The 13,165-nt window shown below is 38.1% G+C and overlaps 1 protein-coding gene across 1 annotated transcript in view; it reads left to right on the top strand.

The window, feature by feature from the left end:
• The window catches only part of LOC145988390 (activating signal cointegrator 1 complex subunit 1), a 39,428-nt gene extending 30,943 nt beyond the window's left edge, over positions 1 to 8,485 (top strand). The window contains exons 5-8 of the mRNA XM_083123270.1: positions 76 to 239; positions 3,115 to 3,281; positions 6,764 to 6,915; positions 8,169 to 8,485. Coding sequence (XP_082979396.1) covers positions 76 to 239; positions 3,115 to 3,281; positions 6,764 to 6,915; positions 8,169 to 8,285 — 600 coding nt within the window. The 3' untranslated portion in view covers positions 8,286 to 8,485. The remainder of the gene's footprint in view (positions 1 to 75; positions 240 to 3,114; positions 3,282 to 6,763; positions 6,916 to 8,168) is intronic.
• Positions 8,486 to 13,165: the final 4,680 nt, after the last annotated feature.

Here is a 13,165-nt window from a genome sequence, read left to right as displayed (position 1 = left end):
CTGTTAGATTGTCATTTTTTTTTTTTTTGGTAATTCCTCTGGTTGTCATATTTCGTTTGTTCTGATTGCTTGCAGAAGGTAGTGCTGGAAGAGTTTGGCAGTTGCCGGGGTGTTGACTCGTCTATTTTCCAAACTCCCGAGAGACTGCATTTGACACTAGGCACCCTAGTACTTCTAGATACTGCGGAAGTAAACCAAGCAGTGGAGACCTTGGAAGAATGTAAAGAGCATGTCATTGAGTAAGTACAATTAATTTTTATTACTGGGCAGAATAGGCTGGAGATAGGGGAAACAAGGGTAACCTCAATGAGAAAAAATATTTATTATTGTTTCTTTATCTTTGTATTCCTTTTTACTCCTTTTGTTTTTATCTTTCTCTGTATTTTTGCCTTTTTCATGTAATTTAGAATTTATTTTCTCTTGCTTACTCTTTTCTGTTTGCTTCTTTTCCTCCATTTTCTCTCCCATTCTCTTCTTTTCTCATCTGAGCACATTAAGCGGTCGACTTTCGATCTTGGTATTTAAGTCCTCAGGTTCAGTTGTGTGATAGATTGGTTTGATTCATTTTACTTTGCTTTGCTGCATCTTTCAGTTAATCGCGAAAATCCCAGGATCAAGTCCTGGCCTGGGCATGGATGTTGTATGTGCCCCTTCATCAATTTCATCTAATCATCATTCATCCTGGAGCATAAGGAGTAATCTTTTCAGAAGGCACCCTCACTTCCACATAGTACATCCTGGTAACTGCAATAGGCCAAGGAGGTTCTGGTATTTGGACCTACAGCCATTATAATCCTCTGTAGGGTTGTGTTGTCCTTATATGTTCGGAGTGCGCCTTTACAGCTTCAGCTATTTAATCTAGGCAACGAGATTTTTCTCCTCGGAGAAAGATTTTAGTTACAATAAGGGGCTGGGCCCCATATAATGTTACAGGTGCAAATAACCAAAGTGTTGACATACCCAAAAATGTTATTTCAATCAATCAATTAATTAATTAGTCATCATTCATCCTGGTGGTTATGATAAGCCAAAAGTGTCAGAAATGCAACATAAAAATAAACAAAAATACAAATATTTTTCTCTAACCCTTCCCTTCCATTATTTCTATCCCTTCCTCCTCCCTCCCTTCCTTCCCTCAAACTTTTTAATAGTTGTTTAAAAGTTGTTTTCTTCCAGCTTCATCGGGTCTGCTGTAGCAAACGAGAAGTTTGTGAAACGTCACCTGTATATAAAAAAGAATGTACTATTTATAAATATGTACTTAATTTTTCCTTGGTGTGACAACCTGTGAAGGACCTTGGCCTCCTTCAGAACTAGCCTCCATTCTTCTCTGTTCAGTCTTTTCCTTCTCTATCTTTCTTATTCCCAGTTTCCTTTAATCTTCTTCAGTTTTGTCAGTCCATCTCTTCCTCAGTCTTCTCTTTTTTCTGTGGTTTTTATCTCATGTTCATACAATCCAATTTGCAATGTTAGTTGTCTTCTTTCTTCCATTATCCTTGCTCATATCATTTACTTGCATGGTCCTTCATATAATAATCCATCCTTTCGAGGCTGGTTTGTCGACTTCTCAACAATACATTTTTCATGAGGTAAAGGTTATTATTCTTATGCTCATCCCTCAATGTGGAGGACCAGGGTATCTCATCTGTAGCTCTTACTATCTTGTGGCCACACAGGCCATATCACCCATCAAACTGCCTTCGAGATACCATGAGACAATTATAAATATGTAGCATATTTCAAACACTGAATCTTACAGCTCTCAAGGAGTGTTATCAGGTGATGTCAGATTATTGTAGATTTATTCCTATAATAGTAATCAATGATTATACATATCAAGTATTGTGATGAAGAGCAGTACGGGAATTGTGGAAGCAGTACAAAGCATATTTATCCAAATGTTTGCTCATTTTAGATCAGTGGACCTTTGGGAACAAAATCTTTATAAAATGTTTTGTCTGGGTTCCCACTGACCTGGGAGACCTGGAAAAGCTAGGAAATTTCTAGTTTCTTTCGGGTGGGATATTTCATGTGTTTTTTATACAGAAAGGATGTACTCACTTATCTGCAATACAGGTTTTCTGATGCTTTATGGCCACTGCCACAATGTTCTCAAACTTGCAGTAACCACCAAAATAAAAATCATAAGAAAAAACAGTCTCATGATTCCTTTTACTATTAATTTGTTACTTCATCTTTCATTCTCTGAAACATGAATGTTCTTTTATTATTATTGTATTTTTTTTCATTGGCTTAAAGCTTGACTCACACCAGATGCCAACATTGTAATATTTTAAAAAATGCACTCACCTTGCCATGTCAGATGATTGTATATGCATGTTAAGTGGTCAACTTTTGATCTTGCTGTCAAAGTACCCAACCTGGGCATGGGTGTTATTTGTCAGTGACCAATCATCAACTTAATGTATTCATGATCCTCTTCATCTCAGTCAGCAAATTTGACAGAGAAGCAACATAAAATAACAAACAGACAAACACAGTTACGAAGACGGTGCCTCCTCATTTAAGTACTTCTGTTTTATATCTCTGAAGATGCAAAGTGACCTTCATAAAATACCGCAATATAACTGTCCGACATGCCAAGGTGACTACGTTTCTTTTAATATTATGATTTATTTCATAATTATTTATTACTATCTCAAATCATTATAGGACCCAAAAGTCAACCTCACTTCCACACAGTACCCCCTTGACTGTATTTTGCAGATGAACGAGGCTCTGGCGACTGGCTCTATGGCCAGTATTATTTTGTGTGTGCTGTCCTGTTTTTTGTCCTTGTGTGTGCTGAGTGCCCATTTACAGCCTCAGCTTTTAACGGAAGTCAGAATATTTTAAGATTTTAGTTATGCAACGTCAGAGTTGTTATTTGTAATGGTAAGGGGCTGGCCTCCATATAATGTGACGAGTGCAAAATAGCCTAAGTGCTGATGCACTCAAATTTTTAAATTCAAATCAAAATCAAATCAAATCATTATAGAGTAGCCAGGGTTTTTGAAAATGAATGATACCCTTCTTTTGTCCAAAATAATTGCATCTTTTTCAAGATTGATATACATTCTGATCTATTCTAAACCATTGATGTTTCCTTCCTAGAACAGCACTTTTCAACCAACTATTGAAACTTCGCATGGAAGGAGTGGAATACATGAATGATGATCCAGCAGAAGTAGATGTACTCTATGGTAAAGTCAAGTTATACAATGAATCTGACAGCTTGCAAGTTTTAGCTGATGAGTTAACAAATTATTTTATTAAGAAAGGTATGTAAGCAAGATATTTGTTTCTAATCAAGCCCTGATATTAATTTCTTGAGCAAATACAGTGGAATCCTGGTAGAGCAAACTGTTAGAAAGTTTTTACCAGATTTTGCATTTTCCAAAAATAAGTTTTTCCCAGATTTTGCATTTTCCAAAAAATTAAGTTTTCACCGTAGTCCCCTGAAAACGTAATGTCGAGGTTCCACTGTTTTTAATAGTACTGTGTATCTTGCCAATAAAAGAAAGAAACAATTTATTTGACTATCAATTTTGATGACTGTCAACGGTGTTGACCTGTAAATGTTAATCTTGAAAAACTAAAGTCAATAGGAGAATATATCGTAACGAATTATAAAATTATAGAATTATACTTTCTCTAGAAGCTTCAATCTGATCTAGGGTCGTTCACTCGTTTTCACCAGCTGTCTACTCCTCTGAGGTATTTTATTTATGCAGTGTCAAGTGTGTACAGACTTCCTGAAACATTGAAGTGACAAGAAGCAAACAGGTAAACAGAGTCCATTTGAAAAAGTTTAACAGTGTTAAATGAAGGTAAATTATTTGTGTGTGTAGGTGGGGGAAGTCATTAAGTTAATATAAAATTTAGAAATATCACACAAATAGTACATTTTTCTATAGGTATCTTCTAAAACATCTCTTGAAGTGTTAATTCCTATTGACATCATCCCTTTTTACATACTACACACTACTTTTGATGATACAGATATTTATATCATACAAAAGAAATGCACAATATTCAATCATAGCGCCTACCGTACATTCCACCCCCAGCTGAAGGAATAAAACTTCCCTTCATTCCCAAAACTTAGGAACTGTTGACCTTTGATGCAGATATGGAAGGAATGTGGATCATGATGTCAAAGTCACAGATTTCTGTCTAAACGGGAGACCGCAACAGGGGCAGCAAAGGTACGGATAAAGAAGCTCCTCTGTGAAAGAACATTCTATAGTCTAGATTCTAAATACTTGCCGCTACTTCGACTTCAGCTCATAAACAAATGAAGTTTATGTTCTGTGAATTTATCCTTCACCAAGTTGTGAGCAAAATAATATCTGCTGCCTACATTTGCACTCTTCACTGCAAACAAATTATACAAAATAGTTTTACCTAATGTTAAGGAGGAGCTCAGCCTGGCTACGGCCCTGCTATGCAAGAACTTCTAAATTCTATACAACCTACTAAATACAGGGTGTCTACAAATGATTGAAGCAGTGTCACGATGTTACCGTACGTGTATTATTGAGCATATTGTGAAGCAACTTCACAGTTTTGTAGAGAAACTCAACAATTTTTGTGACACATTACAAGTGTTTGATATGCCCCCCCCCTCCCCTTCGTGATTCTGCAGATATAAACTTTATAATCAATTTCTTCCCAAACACGATGCAGCATGTTCCTATCAATTCGATCAAAAGCACTGATGATGCGAGCCCCCAGATCTGCTAGATCACTCGGTAATGGAGGCACAAACACTGGAGCCTTGACAACCCCACACACGAAAAATTCACTGTGAGGCAATGGCATCAGTTGTTGATCATCGGTTTGATACTCTGGTGGTTAAGATTTTGTGGACATTGTGATGAAACTAGGGTGGAGCACCATCCAACTGGTGGATGAAGTTCTCACTGTCTGTCTCGAACTGTGGCATGAGCCAATTTCCTAACATGTCAAGATACCCATATTCTGTAATGGTTGTTCACTGGAGAAGAAGCGGCCGTAAACTCTAAATTTTGAGAGTACACAAAATGCATTGAGTTCCAGAAAGTCACGAATATGCTCAACAGCGCCACGGCAAACAGAAGACTCCCATAACTTGTAACATGTCACAAAACTTGTTGAGTTTCTCTACAAAACTGCAAAGTTACTTCGTGATACGTTCAATAATACATGTACAGTAACATCATGAAACTGCTTTCAATAATTTGTAGACACCCTGTACTTTCCGCTACTTAGACTTCAGTTCATAAAAAAGATGAAGGAATGTAATAGCTGATCTTCATTCTGTGAATTTGTCCTTTCATCAAGTTATGACCAAGTTTGTCACTACAAACAAATTATACAATAGTTTTACCTATAATGACCGGATGCTAATGACAATGCAAGGGGGCTGACGGCGATGCAAGGGGGGGGGGGGGGGCTGCCTGGCTACGGGCCTACTGCTTACAGAATAGGAAGAATAAATCTTAACGAATCGGCATGGTGGAAGTCTCCACTGGAGAGCATTAGAGGAGAAGGTAGGCTTGGTAGGGACACACTTTTGGATTTGGGTTGAGAGAGTTAGGAGTACTTTTGGAAGTCTTGGAGGGAGAGTAGTCAGCCTGACTTAGGTTGAGCAGACAGGAGAAGTCTGGAGAAAGTCAGTTTTATTTTACACTTCGATCTTCGATTCAGTCATCAATCTTCTAAGTCTAGACAGGTATTTATACTAACCTCACCATCATGATTCAGGTTCGAAAGTTCTAAAAACCAAAGAGTGACTATTTGCCATTTCAGTTTGTTTTAGTTAGTGTTTCAGGATTACCTCTTGCAGCTTAGCATTAGGCTTGTCCTCATGGCAAGTGCTCTCACCATCTGAGGATGATAATTAGCTTCATCACCCATAAGTCAATTGGCAGTGGCAGGTTTGATCCCTCATACCTCAGGGTATGATACGATATTGTGCATTTTTGCAAGCATTTACGGAAATACAGAACATATGAAGTAAATCTTGAACCTTTCCTGGTGACGAATGGTGAAAAGATTCTCTCAAACATATAAACCAGGTGAGTTATGGAAAAGATTCCAAGCTTTCGAGAGCTAATGAGACTTCTACCCTGAAGATGAGAGTGACGATAACCCGAGAGAATCTTTTCAACAGAAGTTGTGTGTCTGCATAGGTTCCTACATCCAGTGGTCATTTCAGTATGTCAAATTTCAAATTAATCGAAATATGTTAAGTTGAAAAGTGTGTCTGCACTGGTCGATTTCACATGGAGTGACCTTAAGAGTAAATATAGGTTGTTGTTTTTTTCTCCTTGATGCCTAAAATTAAGCATTCACGCTCTAGAAAGTGACATCAAAACGTTAGAAAACTGCCCTGACACTTGTCAGTTGCTAAACTTCCACCATACACACTTCATGGTTTATTTGTGCAGATTTTCTTTAAAGATGGAGGAACTGTGTAATGGCTCAGTGCTTGATGTTGTCCAGTACAGCACCTTCTCCTGCTCTACGCATTCTAACTCTGGTTTAACAGAACCCGTATTGACATAGAATCGGCATGCATATTCAGAAGGTATCAACCTATAATGTGCAGATCTCTTGCACTTATACAACGTGCTGAAAGTAAGAACTTTTAGACTGCCTCCCGTACAGTGATCTTCAGGCAACATTATATTGAAATTTTCTTTGTCGGAGAAACGGTACTTTTTGTTTTCCTTTCCATGGTTATTATTTTTCTATATATTTTCTTTCCTTTTTTTAGGATTGATGCGGAAACAATATGAGCAGGTGAAGCTTCATGTTACTCTAATGAACACACTTTTCCGGAATGATAAAACTGGGATATCGGAACATGAAACTTCCAGGAGAAAGCGCAAACCAAGAGAATCATTCGATGCCTCCAAAATACTCAAGGTGAATGTTGCTACTCATTTAATTTATAATCAGTTGGGTACTGTGAAATGCAAAAATAATACCAGGCAAATTGTCCGAAACAGTTGGCAACTTCTGCACCAGTATCATTACAATTCAATTCCTTATAAGCACATATGACATAAGGAAAGAATGGATATAAAATAGTAATGGACAATTTTATCTCGCTGGCTGGATGTGGCTAACTTGACCTTTGATGCTAGGAAGTTGGCAGACTCCATGGTGGAGTGGTTAGCACCGTGTTATGATGCCTGAAGTCACAGGTTCAAATCCCAGCCTGGGACTTTGTGTGTCCCTTCATCTCTTTAATCGCATCCTCAACCTTTGCGATTAGCCAGATGTGGCAGAAAGGGAGTAAAATAAACCAAATCAACCAGAAAGTTTATTCAGGTGCAAATTTGTTGACAGGAGTTTTAATGTTCATAACCTTTAATCTATTTTAACCCAATGTAATGCCATTCCTTTCTCAGCCACTGAGGAAGAACCAAATAGGTTTAAGAATTTTGTATAATTTTTAAAGTGCATGTCTAGACATTAGTTTTATTCTGTTTATGATATTTTAAAGCAAATGATCCACAAATTTAATTCGTTATTTTTGACTAATGTTATTAAAATTATTATCATTAATGTTATGTTCTTGGGGGGGATATACTGCAATTGATACACCAGGGGAAAAATTATCCAGCACAATAGTTTTTCTTTATATTTCATATTTCTTATTTTTATACTAAATGCATAGTATTTTGTTATCAACACTTACACACAATGTTCATGAAATTGGACCTACCAATTGGAATTTGGTAGGAAATGTTTGTCATAAAGTGTATATTGTGTGATCTCTCACATAGAAATCTCATTTTTGTAATTTCAGAAACTTCTGGAAGCATTTGTTCATGAAAAGATTAAATTCTAACCTGTTTGCTGTATTTTACAATAACTTTATTGCCCCGAGTTTTTATTTTCTTATTCTGATGGAACACAGATTAACTGAACTTTATTTATATTATTGAATGTTAAAATAATAAACTTGCTTTGTTTTCTAATATGTAATCAACTGTGCTGAACTCCCCTTGCAATCCCTCAGCTACAATTATAAAATATCAGTTGTGGTATCAATGTTGGAGAAAGTCTAATCTTTGTTAATATTTTCCTAAAGTGTTTATTATCATCAAAGGTTAGAATAGAAAACATGCAGGTCAATTTAACAATTACTTATTGCATTCTTTTTCCTGCAGAAATTTGAAAACTTTAATTTTGGAGAACAGATGGTTACGGAAGTTCATCTATCCCAGCGTTATTCTACAGGAGAGAATGGTTACTACAAATCGTCTTGCAAACTCAGCCTCTTGTAATCTGGTCATCATGTAATATGACGTTTGAGATTTGATGGCTGTGAAAAACACTTACATGAAACTCTTTTCTTATTGCCATAAATGGTCTATTGTGTAATAAAATAAATAGCATTGTACACAAGGTATATTTGCAATAATAGTTTATTTTCATAAATTGTTAAAAATTGGCAACTGTTTCATTATTGTATTATAAAATAAATCCTTTTGCAATACTTAGTTAACTTTTACTATATACTTACTACTAGATTTTTCCTAGTGGTTGAAGGAGAAGGATGTGTCAGAAAGAGCTCCTGCGTACGACATTGACAGTTTTTCACGATGGTTGTGCACCTCATTACCTGGCGGATGTGAATCAGTCTGGGTGGCTTCTGACGAAAGGGATGACAAAATTAAATCCAGGAAGAAGTTAATGGTTTTCTGGTGTATGGTGTTAGAGTTTCTGTGTGCAGGTCCAGGAAAGGTCATTTGATGATCTGTGCAACCTTGTGAATCTGATCAGGAAAGCATAAAATTGGAAATTCAGAAACTGAGAGAGAGCATGCAGGCTCCGACGGAGGTGGAGAAAAAACTGGCAGTATCACAGAGGCGGACAGAATGCCTGTTTGATGAAGTGAATGAGATGGAGGCAAAAATGTATGTTCTGGAGAACCAGAACAGACATTCCAATCTTGTAAACTACGGCGTGCGAGAGAGTTCAAAGAAACCCTGAAAAAGTGCTAAGTGACAGTCTGGGCATTGCATAGGCTGGGATGGAGGAAGAAAGAACAAATCGTGAGATTCGAACATTTCATAGATCACACGCAAAGAGCGAATGATCTCTGGGTGATGCGAGTCAGTGTGCCGGAGGACTTTTCCTACGACACATGCTAATATAGAAAGTGACTGAAAACATTCATGACCCAAGCTCATGGGGAAAGCTGCAAAGTTCAACTCAAATACAGTATTTTATATATAAACGGCCGGCCATGGATGCTAGAAGAGCTGCAGAAGAACCAGGAGGAAACTACGCAGGACAGCAATGTGGCAATGGCGAGCAAGCAGGAGGAGAGTGCAACAACAATGGGACAGTTTACCTCGTACCAGGAAGGACAATGAAAGAATGCTTCGCAAAGAGATCCTCGTCTCAGGGAAGGAAGAAGTGATAATGGAAGACTACTTGCCTGCCATACGCAGGGGGCTGCAAATGTGAGGATGGCCACCGCTGGATGGACATAACGAGGAGAAGGGAATGTCAAATTTTAGAAACTTCCAATCTGCAGGAGAGGGGAAGAGGAATCCATTCAGAGTGACTAGGACAGGGAGAGAGGAGGTAAGGTCAATGAGTTTGAGTGTGGGGGGAGGGTGTGCATAAACATTATCCATTATTGTTGACGTGTTGAGTTATTTTTAGACTAGCATTGTTTTTCGTTTCCTGCAAAGGAAGACTTTTCTTATTGTTTCATTACGAAAAGTAAGATTTAGCATAGGGAAAGGAATTGTTGATTGTTGAAGAACGCATATTTTCAAGTTACATACCTAGGTAGAAGTACGGACAAACCATCATCACAGCAACAAAGGATCAGCTGTTCGAGCATTCTTCAGCACAGAATTTAGCGATTCGATATCAAACGTCTCATCGCTGCTTCACATGACAATGACATTTTGCATATAAAACCAGTAGTAAAAGAAAACACAGAAGAGTTGCGAGCGTTCACAAACACAGCTATCAGTTCCATCTCAGCTTTGAAGTTAATAGCAGGAGATAGCTCACTATCAGACATAATGTTAGTTCAGCATCTAACTTCTCAGCTTGATGCCACTACGCGTAAAGCATTTGAGTTAGAAATAAATAATTCTGAATTCACAACTCTTGACAATTTGTTTCAATTCCTAGAGCACAGAACCAAAGCTTTAGAGGAATTCAAACCAATTTGCAATGAAAAATCAGCATTCAAACAACAGTTTAGTGGCAACAGCAAACAGCAAGGTCACAAACCAACACATCCTTCTCCTTCAAGGTCTTACATTTCTACTGTATCTCCTTCATGTTTGTACTTTAGGGGTAGAGGGATTAATAATAAGCATCCACGTTTTGCTTGTATTTCTTTTAAAGCAGCTACGACAGCTCAGAAGTTCAAGTTTCTTCGAGAAAACAAGATCTGTTTTAATTGTCTTCTGCAATCAAATCACCAATCTTCTCAGTGCAAGAAAGGATCGTGCAAACGCTGTGATACCAAACACAACACCCTTCTTCTGAAAATAAGGACAACGGAGAAGCAGCACAGTCAACCCGCAAGCAAATGGTCAGTAGCGATGACACTCGTTTTCAGGATAATGATGTCCAGACTAAAGAAGCATACTGTTCATTCAAGAAAAGAGAAACTTCTCAAATTCTCCTTGTCACAGCAGTTATAAGAGTAAAGAACCCATACGGCAATTGGCTCCCATGTCGTGCACTTTTGGGCGGGGTCCCGAAAGTAATATTATGACTGAAAAAAGAAACAAAAATGCCGAATATCTATCCAAGGGATAAATGAAGCTATAGTGCAAGCATTTCATGCTGTGAAGACTCAGATTAATCCAGCATAAGTGGATTTACCATGAACATAACGTGTTTCATTGTGTCAAACATCACAGGTCCGATGCCAGCTCAGAACATCGAGACTTCCACATGGGGAATTCCGAATGACATAAGTTTAGCAGATCTGAGTTTCCACACGCCAGGCAACATTGATCTTTTGGCTGCAGACATGTTTTATACAGTCATCAAACCCGAGAAGCTTTCGAGAACAGGAAGCTATAGAGTGTTGCAAAATACATAATTTGGTTGGATCGATGCAGGAAGGATTCCTAGTGCACCATCTCCCAACAGACCTTCGAAGTCATTTTTGGTTCGTACAGAAGATACAGTGAACTTCCAATGACAACGTTTCTGGCAGTTGGAGGAACTGTATGACAAGTTGCCTTCACCAGAAGAAATCGCTTGTGAAAAGCACTTTCAGGAAACTACATCTTTTGATAGAGAAGGTCATTTCACAGTCCAGTTGAAGAAGGACAGATCAGTTCTTGGGGGCTCTCTGCAAACAGCTATTTCAAGATTTAGTCACTTAGAAAGAAGACTTGATCATGATATAGATTTGAAAAGAGAGTGCACAGACTTCATGGTAGAGTATGAAGAACTCTGGCACATGCAACCAATTGGAACATTGGAAGATGCATCCAGAAACAAGGAAACAAGATACTATATTCCACATCACTGTGTAATCATGGAATCAAGCAGTACTTTGCATTTGAGTGTGGTTTTTGATGCCAGCTCGCCCACCACTTCAGGAGAATCATTGAACAGTATTCAGATGATGGTCCCACGATACAAGATGAATTGCTTTCGATCTTGCTCAGATTTTGCACTCACAAGGTAGCATTGTCAACAGACACGGCTATAATGTACAGACAAGTAAACATGCATTCAGAAGGCAGATCACTTCAATGCATTTATGGAGAGCATCACATGACGAACCGATCCATATTTACAGTTTGAACACAGTCACGTTCGAATTAACTTCAAGTTCATTCTTAGCTACAAGGTGCCTTAAATAGTTGGCAGAGGATGAATCATCAAATTTCTCAGAAGCGGCTCATGTCTTGACACATGATTTCTACGTGGACGATTTTCTGGAGGAAATCATTGCATTGAAGATGCAATCAAGCTACGTGACAGTCTCACTGAATTACTCCAGAAGGGAGGATTCAATTTGTGCAAGTTGTGCTCCAATAGCAAGACTGTTACAATCAATTCCCGAAGAATTGAAGGCAGTAAAGGATCTGTTGCAATTCGACACAGAAGGCACGAAGACACTAGACATTTCATGGTGCCCATCTACAGACAAGTTTATTATGGACAGCAAAGTCGCCACAACAGTGGATGTAGGCTCGTTGAAAATCTTCACAAAGCACCAAGTTGACAGCATAATCGCACACGTGTTCGATCCAATGGGACTCATTTCACCAGTTGTAATCACATACAAGTCATTCTAGCAACAGTTATGGCTCCACAATCTAGGATGGGATGGCCCACTTCCTGAAGATATACAGAGAACATGGCGTCATCTTTATTCGCAATTCACATATATTAATGAAATACAAATACCAAGATTTGTTCTAGCTCCAGGAGATATACGCATAACTACGACAGTGTTCTGTTTCTAAGGTCAATCGATTCAGAAGGTCATATAAGTGTGAACTTATTATGTTCAAAGTCAAAAGTGGCTCCAGTGAAGAGAATCACTTCTGCATTTGGAACTATTTGTGGCAGTTCTACTAGCCAAACTGGTACACAAAGCATTGCCCGCATTGCGTCTAAGCATAGACAGCATTCAACTATGGACTTATTCAAAATCATCCTAGTTTGACTGGCATTACCAGTCAGTAAATTGAAACCTTTTGTTGCCAACCGCATGGCAATTGTACAGGAACTCACACAAGTCCGTGATTGTAAGCATATTTAATTAAAGGACAATCGTGCAGATCTGATATCAAGAGGAATCAGTGTTAAAGCAATCACTTCACTTGAAATTTGGTGGCATGGACCCAGCTGGCTTCAAGAAAACGAGACACAGTAACCATCATCCAGTTTAACATTTAGTCCAGACGACAACACTATTCCAGAGCAACGTAAGGTAGCAGTTACCACATTGGTCACTCATTTGACAGCTACAGAAGAAATCATAACCAGATTTTCCAGTTTATCACGGCATAAAGAGATTCATCAAGAATTGTAGAAATTCAAGTAACAAAAGGATTCAAGATCTTACCACTTTTGAAATCCAAGATGCCACACTTGCCTGTATCAAAATAACACAATGTGCATTTTTCTATCAATAAATCAAGAATTTGGCTGACAG

The sequence above is a fragment of the Lepisma saccharinum genome, chromosome 5 (genome assembly GCF_977018435.1).
Source record: "Lepisma saccharinum chromosome 5, izLepSacc3.1, whole genome shotgun sequence".
Taxonomy (NCBI): Eukaryota; Metazoa; Arthropoda; class Insecta; order Zygentoma; family Lepismatidae; genus Lepisma; species Lepisma saccharinum.
This window is presented reverse-complemented; position numbering and strand designations above follow the sequence as displayed.